Source organism: Trachurus japonicus, chromosome 18 (genome assembly GCF_045865225.1).
Source record: "Trachurus japonicus isolate A0001 chromosome 18, Traja_1.0".
Taxonomy (NCBI): domain Eukaryota; kingdom Metazoa; phylum Chordata; class Actinopteri; order Carangiformes; family Carangidae; genus Trachurus; species Trachurus japonicus.
In genome coordinates, this window is record NC_140924.1 from 18,740,558 (window position 1) to 18,754,397 (window position 13,840).

At 41.8% G+C, this 13,840-nt stretch overlaps 1 protein-coding gene and 1 long non-coding RNA gene across 3 annotated transcripts in view; one reads left to right on the top strand and one right to left on the bottom strand.

Moving 5' to 3' along the window:
- The first annotated feature begins 1,143 nt into the window (after positions 1-1,143).
- LOC146969168 (uncharacterized) lies at positions 1,144-6,983 on the top strand. The gene is made up of 2 exons (XR_015038206.1): positions 1,144-1,307; positions 1,360-6,983. It is a non-coding gene; the product is annotated as an uncharacterized LOC146969168 (long non-coding RNA).
- A 1,730-nt stretch (positions 6,984-8,713) lies between these two features.
- The window catches only part of poln (polymerase (DNA directed) nu), a 62,742-nt gene continuing 57,615 nt past the window's right edge, over positions 8,714-13,840 (bottom strand). The window contains exons 24-28 of one of the 2 annotated variants that reach the window (XM_085806245.1): positions 11,073-11,183; positions 10,903-10,981; positions 10,362-10,429; positions 9,912-9,973; positions 8,714-9,331 (exon numbers count right to left, since the gene is read on the bottom strand). In XM_085806245.1, the coding sequence (XP_085662371.1) occupies positions 9,239-9,331; positions 9,912-9,973; positions 10,362-10,429; positions 10,903-10,981; positions 11,073-11,183 (413 nt within the window). In that variant the 3' untranslated portion in view covers positions 8,714-9,238. Of the gene's footprint in view, positions 9,332-9,909; positions 9,974-10,361; positions 10,430-10,575; positions 10,635-10,854; positions 10,982-11,072; positions 11,184-13,840 lie in introns of those variants that run through there. The other variant, XR_015038201.1, reaches the window with a different exon arrangement.

The window sequence follows — 13,840 nt, forward strand, 5'->3', positions numbered from 1 at the left end:
CTCGCTGCAGTGTCCCTCTGACAGAACCCAAGATACAATATAGCTGCATGTCAGAGCTTGTGTATGCGTGTGTGTGTGTGGATATACAATATGTGCGACTGTTGGGAGTGTGTAACTGTGTATATGTGTGTGTGTGTGTTTGATGACAAGGCTGCGGTCAGACATTAGACCGCGCCTCAACACTGTACGATGAACAATTAACCTATTTTTATTTCGCGTGAACAGATGCGCAACCTTTCTTGCTATGAGTCAAGTGTTATCTAACTAAACATTACTACTTTCTATGTGTACTTATGAATTGTTTACTGATTGAATCAAGATAAATTTGAATATGTTTACTATTTGACTGATAATTAGTAATTTTATAACTTTAAACACATATTACCACATTGTAATATGCAAATTTTCAAAATTACGACACTTACAAAGTAGTTGCAGTCTACGCTCCACGTCCTTAATCCAGGTTATTGGGGAACAACTTGGGTAAGACATGACTACTGGCAATACTTGCAACCCTACAGTACATAACTGAGCACAAATAGCAAATAATTATTTAAACCAATATACTGGCATTAGTGTTACTCCCTCCCTCTGTTTATTTATATTGTAGTATACGGTTGAAAACTCATGTAGCAAACTAAACGTCAAAGTTTCTCTCCCATAACACCTCTCTCCATCTCCATCCTCTGAACATACAACCAGCAGTAGATTCAGCCATCCACTACTCTGAGCCTATGTTGTGTCATTAAACCATTTGTAAAAAGCAAAAATATAAAATGAAAAATACAACCAAAAAAATCACATAAGGAGAAAAAAAAGAAAAAAACTGAATACAAACGTAATCGTCATGAAGTTAGCACTGACCCTCTTTGCCTTGCCACCCTTTCCCTTCAAACTCTCCCCTCCCCCCCATTCATGAATCTGTCTGCAACCCTGGGCTAGACCCCACACCTTCCATTCGAACCCTGAACACCCTCCACCGACCTTTGACTTTTTCTGTCCCAGGCCCGACCCATTCTCTCCCCCTCCACCCCCGACGCCCTGCCCATCTCTGCATGCGCCACAGAGCCTTGCTGCACTGCTTTTATTATTCCATTTGAAGCTTGTTGGACCAACCCTAAACCTAAACCTAAACCCCACCCCCCCGACCCCCCGACTCTGATGTCATCTAGGCAGTGTGACGCCGCCTCTGCAACTATGCACAGGGGCCAGGATGCAAGGGACAACGTTTGGTTATATGAGTATGGATGTGACACAGAAGATGCAACAGTGTGTGTGTGTGTGTGTGTGTGTGTGTGTGTGTGTGTGTGTGTGTGTGTGTGTGTGTGTGTGTGTGTGTGTGCGTGTGTGTGTTTGGAGTCAGTGCAGACATAGGATACACTCACCAACTGCAGCGCTGCCTGGATGACATCGTGCCTGCCAGCCAACCAACTGTAGAATGCAAAAAGCAATGCAAGTGTGGCATGCCTCTGTACCCAGTGTGTGTACGGTGCCTGCCCTGGAAAAGTGTAGAAAAAAGAATTAACTGATATACACATATATATATATTTACAATAAATATATATGTATGTATATATAAATATAACTATATATAAAAAGAAAATAAGCTTCTTTTTTAGATGAACATATAAAAGAAATGTGTGTTTCTTTGTTTGGAAAAAAAAGAAAAAGAAAAATTGTACCATTTGCATGAAATGTGTCTTTGAATGATAATATAACTTTTAGGGGAGAAACTCCTAGCACATGGCATACAGTGGAATCACAGATTTGCATTTTTTCTTTTATTTTTATATAATGGTTTATTTTATTTTAAATTACCTTAATTCTGTGTTATCAACACCAGGTTGTGAGATCAATACCAGCCACTAGCCAGTGCTCATAAATCTTTAGGGATGGAGCCAGCTATCGTTTAGAAATCTTAGCCCAATCTTTAAGAAAAAAAAAACCTTGCTAAATTTGAAAGCAGTTATTGATTCGTCTGCAGATTTATCTGGCACCGGCCAAGGGGGGAAAAAATCCTCCTGGATCACAGTGTAAGTGAGGGCATCATAACTCTTCTTCTATTAAACCAGCTTGTAGTTAAGTCCCCAAATGTTTTGCAGGACTAAGGTAAGCTCTTCAACGGGCATTTGATGAACGATGCACAAGAAAACAAGTACTCCCTTTTATTTCAATCCCATATCTGTCAGTCACCAAGCCCTTTGCCTAGTTTATCGTAAGCAGATAAAGGACGCACAGGCACTGAGGTCAGAAATTTAGATTTGCTCCAGGTGTAAACAGCTGTATTTCCTGGTCAGCTAAAAGTCTAGAAAGATAAAGTACAATGTCTGTTTTCTTTTGCATCTTACATTTATTCTTAATTAGGGATGTACGACTGTACATAATCCCCACAATGGACAAAACTTGATGTTAGCTACTTCAAGCTGCTGAGACAAGTCTACGTATGTCAGGTCCCACTGTACTAAGGCTTCTTCCCCTTGTTCCTTCACTTTGTTTAAACCATGTGAAATGAAACATGTCTAGAAGAGGCTTAGCGACTGGATAGTTCTTTGTCTTTTAATTTTCAGTCAACTTAAGATTTCCCTATGAGATTCTATTCTAAAGTAAACGCAAGGCACAAAATGCACCGAAAGCATCAAACAGTATTGTTTAAAAAAAAAGAAGGAAAAAAAAGTAAATGCATCAGATGTTTTCATTGGGCCAACATATGGAGGATGCCTCACACCACCTTGATGCATCTGCTTTGAACTTTGGTTGTTGCTGGGGAGAGAGAGAAGAGGACCAGACTGTATTTTGTGACGTTTCTGGAGCAACAGCTTCCACTGACCTTCATACAGTAAATCCAAACTTCCCACTAAAACTAAGAGGGGAAACTAGGTAACAGGACACAACAGCCAGTAGGACACACAACACCAAATCTTGTCCGGCTTGTCTCCAAATATAAGAATCAGACTATATACAGTATATAAACCACCTACTTCATCTAATGTAAAATCTTTAAGATACCGAGGTTTACTGTAGAAACACAGAGACTAATTTGGACTGTCAAACGACTTGTGCCAGTGGGTGAAGGTCCTTACTGTATGACTCAGTCTTTATAAGACTTGGGTGAGGTCTGAAGGTTGAGAGTGAGAGGTGGGCTTTGCTGAAGTGGATTGTACAATAAACTGTAGTCTGGGTGGATCTCATTGAAGAATGTGAAGTCTGTCAATTCTGAGCCATTTCTGCTGCTGCCAATCTCAGTTTTTTTTTTTTTGCCTGATGAAATTTAAAATGCTCCTTCATGGATTGTGGGAGAAATTCTTATCCGTATTGGTACATACTTTGAACAAAAGTCATATTCAAAAACGCCTTTGCCAAGGCCTTATGCACTGGAATCAAACAAGTTTCATACATCTTGTGGACTGCATGGCTTAAGGTAGTTGAAGGGTGATTTTGAATTGTAAAGATGAAGTGCACTGACTATAATGCATTTATGTCTGTTTTGTACTTCATGTGAATGCTATGCTACACCCTGTGAAGTCTCACCTCCCATTTAAAACTGGTATTGCATACCCAGTGTTAGAATGTAGTAATTAAAAACTGTATGCAACTTCTACCAGAGTGTAAATTTAGTTACGACGACCCATTCCTCTGAAATGTTCTGCTGATGTACAATCCAAAAACAATCTCACTATTCTTCTGTTTGGTTTTCTGTGATTTGTGTTTGAGTGCGAGTGTGCTTTCCTATTGGTTGAGGTTTGAGAAGGTATGCTGCATAAAGGCCTCTCCAGCTGGAGACGGCTCTTTTAGTTTAGAGTGCTTGAGAACCCAAAAATGATCATCTGATGCTCTCTCTCTGACGGCAGACACAGAGGCACAAGCTGAGGCTACTGAAGCTTCAACTTCAACATTATTATTATTATTTTAACCCTGAAACAAGGGGCCACGTTCAATTCTGGATGTTCAAAAAGCCAAACGGTAAAAATACCAATACTTGTCATGATCAATATTTTATTATGTTTTTCTTTTCTTTTCTTTTTCTCTTATGGTGAAGGAGCATAGAATTTGAAACTGCACAAATGTACAGATCCTGTGGGTGTGTTGTACTACTTTGATGGTGTGTGTCAATGCTCAACAGCCTTGGGGGTGAACACTCACAGGCATGAATGTAAACTGCCAACATATACGGTCATAGAAGGATTTTCTTTTTTATGTTTTGAATCTTTCCTGGTTGCTTTTTTTTTATTTTATTTTTTACATTATCAATGAGAAGCAAAGTGGAAAAAGGGGGTGAAAAGCAGCTATTGGTTCTTTCATCAAGTGATTAAACCACTACATTAGATGTTAGACATTTTGTGTGATTGTAAATAGCCGTATCTCTACTATTGCTAATGTATAATTTACTGCAACCTGTCATCTTTGCTGGTTTTAACCAATCCCAATGGAGTTAACTTTTGTCTCAGAAGATGGCTGTCGCCTGGAATGTTCCACCTAAGGAGGAGGGCGAGGGGCGAGGGAGGAATGTACCAGTTACACAAAGGGGAGGGGGGGTGTGGTGTGGTGGGGGCTGCAGGAGGAGGTCTGCACCATCAGAGCTCCACAGTATGGACTCCCTCTCTCTCTCTACCTCTGGTGAGGACTTTGCTCCACTGTGGCAAATATGGAAGGACTCACTCTGGACTGAGGCCACAGGTGCCAAGAACACATAAGCACTTGTAGCACAATTGTGTCTTGTTTTGCTATTACAGTACAGGTAGTTTTGATTTTTTTTTTTTTTTTTTAATATTTCCTATGAAGAGTATGGATAAAGTTTTTCTCTTTCTCCTGTATTATTGACTGTATGTATCTTTAGCATATATACATGACATGATACCATAATATATAATTCATGCTACGACCCACGGCTATTTTTGGAGGTGGATATTTGCCAAAGGTGACAGTAATTGCTGCATTTTTATTCCTCACGTGGTTTGGTTATATTTTGTTCAACACAACCCTATACTTATTTGGTATTATTTGGAAAAAAAATCCTGCCCAGGTGCCATCTAATCAAGCAATAAACAAACAACAGTCAAAACCACAAAATAATGACCTACTCATGTACAAGGATTTTATTAAAAACATGAAATGCTGCATTGATGTTATATCCCTTATACTGTACCAATTTAGTGGCAGTGATGCCATCGCAGTATTGGCATTGCAATGTTACCACTCATTATATCGAAGCCTGAAGGGGTGTTTGATTGTAAAATGTTTCTGTTTTTTGTATTTTTCTTTACAAAGAGGTGTCAAAGATGTGTTTTTTAAAAACTCAAAGTTGAAGTACACAGGTGTACCTCTGCATATTTGTACAGATGTCAATAGAGAAATGGGGGGAAATGACAAGAGGGGGATAATGGATGCTAAAGGATGAGCAGCTCAAGCAGACAGGAAAGAAAAAGATGGCGTAGCCGCACTCTGAAGGCGCTACCTGCTGTTAGTCTCCTAACTGAGCTTTGAATTAACCACAAAGACTTCCGATTAACTTGTACCACTGAGACATGCACTGCAATTTCACTTCTCCGTCAGTACGACTGAAAACGATCAATTAAAAACATGCTGCAGCTGCCAGAACCACAGCGCTCAAACATGTTGACTTTTCTTACAAGTGAGATTCAAAGTCTTTTTTTGAATCTGCAAGTTAGTAACTGTAAAGTTGTAAAGTATATTTTACTGTAAATAGCATCTGGGGGTCATTTTTACTCCTTTTGTAACAGAAACTGTGGATTTAAAATATATAAGATATATTTTAAAGATATTTACAGCACTAATATAGAGATTCTACAGTAGTGCAGGTGTCTTAATCTGTACTACCTCACAATAATCCCATACTGACTAATGGCAGCCACCTTCAGGGTCCACAGTGCGCGCCATCTTAGCCCCGGTGTCTCTGTCCCACGCTGATGGGGGGTTCGGACACAGCCTTCCTTATCCTGCCTGTCTGCTTGAGCTCTCGCGTCGTCAGAGAGAGCCTCAAACACACCGCGACTGCAGCAGCTCACTTAGCATATAGCACACACCAGTCACGGCCATTAATATCAGTGGCTGCTGCGGACTGAGCTATCCAGCTATAGCAGGCTGCTGCAGAGCAAAAAAAAAAAAGGGGGGGCTCTCTCTCTCTCTCTCTCTCTGCCCTGGAGCCCTGTCATGGCTGTTGTCTGTTGCCAGGAAACCAACCCGCACAAAGCACAGCAGGGGATTGATATGCAGCCACACTGTGGGGAGGCAGGCAGGTCAACCAGCCGGCCAGGATGGAGGAATGGGAGCAGGGATAGATGGATGGATGGATTGATGGATGAGATGGATGGACTTAGAGGGGGGAGGGGGGGGGTAAAATTGCAACTGAGGGAACTTTGTAATATTTTTTTTGTTTTGTTGGGGTGGGGGGGCATTAGGGGATGTGAAGGGGGAAGGAAAGGGTGCTTTGACTTTGGCTAGGGTGAGGAATTTGAGAAAAGAGGCCCTTAGGCATGTAAAGTGGAGCGATGAGTAAATAGTGCCTGAGGCCCGGTGGGTTACAGAGGTTACAGGAAGAAGGAGGAAAATGATGGAGATGTGGTTCCAGACTCTCATGTGCAGAACGGACGAGTAGCAAATGTTCCCAGGGAGATGAAGAAGCAGGTCAGAGAGAGGCCGTACGGTAAAGCATCGTGTATAGGTGGCGGCGGTGGCGGTGGTGGTTCAACCGGTCTGCCCCGACCTCAGTGAGACTGCAGCGACAACCTGGTTTTTATTGGGGTCTATTAGCTTTCAGTTCCCTTTCTTCTGCCATTCCTTTGGGAGACTGCAGTATTACCACACTGGGATTACGATTATTATTGTGATTAACGCTTTCTTTTATACTGACAACAACTGGAACTCTGTATAGATGTAAAGATGGGATTTCTTGCATTATGACGATGATTGAAACATGGATGTACATATATTGTATCAATTAAAAATGATGATGCATTAAGCTTTTATACGTCGCAACCGCAAACTGATTTTTTTATTATTATTATTATTGTGAACCGTGAGAGCGTAGAGAAGGGAAATACTACACACAGAGAACAGTTTGAGGTTAATATTAGATGTGGAGTGTCATAAATGTCAGTAATCGCAGCCGTGAGGATATTGTATTGCTGGGTCTACTTACACATCTCACAGTCGCCATGGCAGCTAAAGGGGGTGGGGGTGGGGGGGCTCATGCTGTTGCCCCTGACAACTGTAGTCTTCAGAGGGACCGTCAGGCCTCGGCTCCTGTTAACGGCACAGGTCATTACATCAGTCAGATAAATGAGCATCCTCATAATCTCACTCATTATGTTAAAAACTATATTTAAATCCAAGATAAATAGCGATGTCGGTGGTTCTTTCTTTTCTCCTGCATCTGTTACTGTATTTTAATTTGGTTCCTGTTTCCTTAACACAAACAAAGGGGGTTTAAAAAATCCTGGAAAACTGCTTTATTAGTGTTTGTTTTACCTCAAAGCCTCCTTTTGAACACCCCTACTCCAAAAGTGCAGAGTGCTCTCTAGAATTTGCACATACCAGTCTCACACTCCCCTCTCAAAAAAAAAGGGGGGGGGGAGAAGGCCTTGCAACCCCTTCAACCACGGAACAATGAGAGAATAGAGAGGGGGCAGATTTCCATAACACTGTCCATTTGCCGTGGCTCCGAACTGCTCATACTGACCTGGTGAGAAAAGCTTCACTCACATCAGCACATGGAGAGCACATTCCTGCCGGCGGGTTCAACAGGCAAAGTGAAGGGCCCGCTGAAAAAAAAAAAGAGAGAGAGAGAGGGGATGTAAATACACGACAAGACAGGAACCGCTGGATATCCTACACGCCACCTTTACCACCGACTTAAATAGTGACAAGTCCCTGTAATTAGTGGCCAACGCGAGGCGACATTTCAAATAGGACATGGGGGTTAGGCTTTGTTTGAAATGTCACATGGTATATAGTTCTGCTAAGGCCCATTTTGGAGGCTCAAAGGGTCTTAATTGGAGGACAGTATAAAAGGGGACAAAAAGATTGAAAGTGTCTCTCTGTGGCTGCCAGAGGAAAGGAAACTCGGTCAGTGTGCCTGGAAGCCGGTGACTGTGTCTGAGTGGTGGAGCGCACATGCTTCTCCACCGTGTGTTTATGCTTGTGTACGAGCATTCGTGGAATGTGTGTGTATATGTGTGTGTGTGTGTGTGTGTGTGTGTGACTGAGGCATGAACAAGACAAAGGGGAGGGTGGGCTGGAGCCAAGTGAGCAGATAAAAGATGAGCCGGAGAGAGAGAGGCGCTGGATGCTCACAGCTGAGCAGAAATTAGATCATCTGCTTTGAATCAGTTGAATGCAACACAAGATAGGTGGAGTTTATCAAAGACAAGTGTCCCTGAACATACGGCGTTAATGTCACCGAATATCTGCTAAGTATGAAAGACGCTTTTAAAAACCCTCCATTGCTCTATTTTTCTTGGTTTTATCTCTCTCTTAAATCATTCTACTTCAATTTAGGTTGACATGAACTCTGTCAGGGAATTTACTTGTTGAAATACAAGATTATTATTTATTTATTCTTCATTTTTTCTGTTAATAAAAGCATCGTCTCTACAAATACACAAAGATGGAATCAGCATATTAGCTTCATCAATTAAGGACTAGTGTCTGACATACAAAGAAAATCATGTAAAAAAGGATGACAGGTCACCCAGGGAACATAAGAACAGAATAAATAAAGTTTTATTCAACACTAACAAAGCATAAAAACAACAGGTCTTCAGTAGAACAGATTTACAGTCACTCAACCAGTCATCAGTCTAACAACCAAATTTATGAACCGATATATATCGAGCTCTCCGTCAAATGTGTAGCTTCACCTTGGCAATGAGGCAGAGAAAACACATTGGTCTTAACAAGATAGTGTGAAAACAGAGGAGGAGGAGGAATTTCTTTTTTCAGGATGGAGAAGGAGAGAGAGAGAGAGAAAAAAGAGAACTGGCGCAATCCAGTCTGTGGTTCCTGCCGTTGCCCCAGGATACGGATGGAGTGAAAGCGCGAACTGGGAGCTGGAAGGAGCTGCAGCTGCCTGGTTTCCATAGCGATGTGGATGCAGGACAAGTGAGGAGAGAGGCGGAGAGAGAGACAGACTGAAAGAGAGAGAGAGAGAGAGAGAGAGAGAGGTGGAAAGAGAAAACTCAGAGAAAGATGTGGGTGAAAAAAAGTAAAGTATATGATTTTTTCAAAGAGGTGCAGAGGGAGACAGTGGGGGGACGTGAAGCTCAGACATGGACCCCCAGGACTTCCCACTGGAGATCGCCACCTTCAGGGGGACCTGGGAAGGATACACACACACACACACACACACACACACACACACACACACACACACACACACAGAGGAGAGGGGATGTGTGTCAGGTTGTTAGCGTATATGTGTCTAGATGTCATGTAGTGACCTACATTCATTGATGAAGTGATTACCAACACAAGACCAGTGTCAAAACATACAGTCATTAGAAGATTAATCCAATACACACGCTCTCGTATTCACCAGTTGTGGGTGTGTCTGCGTGTTTAACAGTCAGTATTTCAGTGAGTGGGTAATAACTGCTGGTTTTACAGAAAAAAGAAAACAGAAAAGATGATTTCTGAGTCTTAAAAAACAACAAAACTATCAACCTCACTTAAGGTAGTAATGTGGTGAATGGTCAAGCTCCTTCCCCCTCTGCTCATACAGTATAGTCTTTATTGTGTACATATCCAGTAGCTTGGGGTGCCATGGCAACAAAACCAAAACCTTGTGTGCCATGGTTGAACAACAAAGGTAGTTATGGTAGCGGTGTGGTGTGAAATCTCTCAGCGTGACAATTGACACTAGTTAGGAAGCTGAATGATTGCACTCAGCCAGTCACCTTGAGGTGGATGCCCAGATGGTCGATGTGCTGCAGGGACTCCATGGTGCTCTTCACCAGAGCTACACACACACACACACACACACACACACACACACACACACACAAAAAATAACCTGTTATCACAACCACATCAATGCACATATCAATTTAACACACTATAAATTGTAAAATTTGTTACATAAATGAGCCACAATAGCATTTAAAAATGAAATAATAGTCATCTATATGATAGCACACAAGAGGAATAATAACAATATGCTAATATTATAACGGTAGATGTATTTAAATTAAAGATTAATATTAGCGTAGTAGTGTTATGACAGAATAGTATGCATTATTTATATTATTATAAAATGCAGTGCACATTATTATGCTTTGTGACATTAATGATGTAACAATGTGAAATTATGTAGTGACGGGTGTTAATACTGGAATGTGTTCACATACTTGCAAAGTGTTCCAGCTGGGAGTCCTCCACTTCATACAGAAGCTCATCGTGGAGCTGCGCTATCAGCCTGCAGGTACAAACACTAGTACGTCACTACCACAACTACTCATAATACACATAATAATAATAATAATAATAATAATAATAATACAATTATATATATATTCATGAACATACTCAAGTCCTCACTCTCTCTCTTCTCCTCCAACATACCTAATCTAATCCTGGTGTATTTTGTCTCTGGCCTGAAGGCTGTTTACTCTAGCTGAAAGCTGGGCCTCATTCAGGAACATGCTTCAAATATGTTGTTGGCTGGTTAACCACTGAATGCTTCTTATGTGTTTAGACATGAGAGACTCAGTCAGTTCCTGTCTGTAATTATAGGGCCATGTTTTTTCCTCTATAGCTTCACACAGATGCACAGTGTGAAGAGCCGGTGTGTATTTTCTTACAGTGGATGTGTGAAAGGAGAGAAGGAGGAGGAGGAGATACAGAGTTCGGGGAAATGGTTTGTAATGTGAGCATCCTCCTCCCGTGTACCTGGCGGAGAGCGAGGAGCTGGAGGAGACCAGGTCGAAGATCCTGATCATGGCCATCTTACAGAGATCGGCAGCAGAACCTGGACACACACACAGAAAACAGAATCACGCAAATGATGATTGTGTTGTAATTGTGCACACATGCGGCTTAAGTGTCAGTGATCATCATACCTTGGACCATGAAGTTGACAGCTTGCCTTTCAGCCTGCATGCGGACGGGCCAATCTGGAGAGTTGATGTGAGGGAGGGTCCGCCGGCGACCCATGATGGATAACACATAGCCTAGATAAGAAAGAAAAACATTAAATATATCTGAATAGTCACTGTCATGCAAAAGTTTGGGCACCACAGGTCAAAATGTCTGTTAATGTGAACAGTTCAGCAAGTGGAAGATGAAATTAAATTATCTCCAAAAGGCTTAAAGTTAAACATTAAACATTCTTTTGCAATATTCTAAGCAATATCAGTGTATTATTTTTTGTTTTCTACAGTTTTAGAGTGAAACATGGAAACAAAGCAGCAGCCTGCAACAGAATGGGAAACCCAGGAGACTTGAGCTCTCAGATAACTTTGATCTCCAAAAGGCATAAAGTTACAGACGACACATTCACTTTACATTTGAAACACAACACAATTCTATTTTTTATTTTCATCAAGTAACAGAAAAGGAAAAGGACCAGCAGCAAAGGTTTGGCCACTCTGCATAGTTAGTACTTCGTAGCCCCCCCTTTGGAAACTATCATATAGTACATATCTTGTCTGATACCTTGGTCAAAGTTATCCGAGAGCTGAAGTCTCCTGGGTTTCTCATTCCTTTGCAGGCTGCTGCTAAGCTTTGTTTCCCTTTTTTACTCACACAACTTGTAGAAAACAAAAATAATACACTGAAATTGCTTCAAATATTGCACAAAAGTGTTTAATGTTTAACTTGATGCCTTTTGGAGATCATTTGCTTTAACTGTTTACATTAACAGACATTTCGACCAGGGGTGCCCAAACGTTTGCGTGACACTGTACTCAACAGTTACTTACAGTATGTCTGCAAGTAGGAGGTTCAAAGTCAAGATTAGGCCGAGCCAAAAAAAACTTCAAGAGTGAAACAACTTAAAGATCTTGGATCATATTTTGATCTACAGTATAAGTCTGGATGGAAACAGTTTTTCTTGACCTCCTCCCTCCTTTCAGTCGTCTGTCGTCCCACACTGAGCAGAACTAAAAGCTACAGAGTGCGATTTGAAGGGAACAGTTTCATGAAAGGTCATTTGTTGATACAGCATTATAGGTGATTATGGTAACAGCAGGCTTACAATGACACAAGCATACACCCACCCACCCACACACACACACACACACACACTCATGCACACAAACCACGGCCTCCACGAGACACACACACACACACAGAGGCAAAGAAGAAACACATGTTTTCATTCCCAGTCCAGTTGCAGAAACACACTGCAAGGCAACATAAGAATGTGCAGTGACGTGATGTGCACAGAAACACACACCCATTATCATATGCAGGTATGCAACACACACAAACACATACACACACACCGACACACACTCACACACAGTGAGACCAGTACATTCCACCAGCTGGACAACAATGGAGCTGGCTTTACGGCTAAATCCCTCTCGTATCCCTTACTATGGGGAAAGCCAACCAGGGCATGAAACCTGAAAGACCTTCTTCCCCCGAACACACACACACACACACTCACTCATACACACTCACTCATACACACACAATCACGTACACAAGCATAAATGCATAGGAAATGAGCACACGCCAATAGTGAGAAACACAAAAACCCTCTCCTCACTGTGAATTGACCCATGACACATGAGTGTGACCTTCTCACTAGGAATGTGACCTTTAGTTCTGGGGCCCGATGACAGGGATGTGCAGCAGTGCACTGTGGGTCAGTGAAAAACACATCGTACAAATGTTTTCCATTTATGGACAGGTAGGGCTTGTGAATCACACAGGAATGTGTGGGGTTTTTCATATTCAATAGGCCGAGGTGTTCAATTCACAGAAGGACGCAATGCAAGTGTTTTTCATGGTCAGTGGTTTAGAGAAAGTGGTTGTCTGTTTGATGGACGGCAGCACTGGAAACAAGATTTTGGGCAACGATTCGACCTCATCTTTCATTAATGTTCAGTGGTACGCCACTGTGATGCGCGTTCCCATCGGGGGCAGTTTTTCAGCAAGCAGTCTCTGCATTTGCCTCGAAAACAACTCTGTCTCGTGACGTTCTGCTATTATCTCATAGCGTGGTGAATGTGCAGGTCACAACTTGTCCACGAGAGTGGACAATTGTGTATTTGATGAGTTTGATGAGGGAAATGTGGAAATACCGCGCGTTTTCGTTGCATTAGCTGAGCAGCTCACGTCTCTGCCCCACCGATCTAAAAACAGCTTGCATCGACAATTAAAGGTAATGAACCTACTCGTAAGACTATAGGGATTATGGCAATAGGCGAATTCGCCAAAATGTTGAACCATCCCTTTAAGGATCATTACATACATCCAATAACAAAAAAATTTAGGCAGCAAAACCTTTCAGAGAATAAAAAAAAGTTTATTTTTCCCATCATTTCTTTGTAGTGTTTTGCCCGGAGCTGTCTACACAGCTCAGTTTTGCTTTCATTCGTTGGTGATGTGCTGAAATCTATGACAGAACACATCAAGGCAGAAGCAACAGCTTAACTCCAAATCCTTATATTTTCAGTAATAAGAAGTCACGGGCAGCTCATTTCTCTGTAGTTTGCAGTTGAAATATCCAAATGCAGTTGTGCATGAACAGTTTTGATGGTGCATCAGAGTCAGGACGTTTCTTATGTCTGAGTGTTAGCACAGCAGGGTGTTTACATCTCTGCGCCGACCAAGACTTCCCCTGTGTCTGTCGTCAGCTTCAGAGGACTTGGCTGCT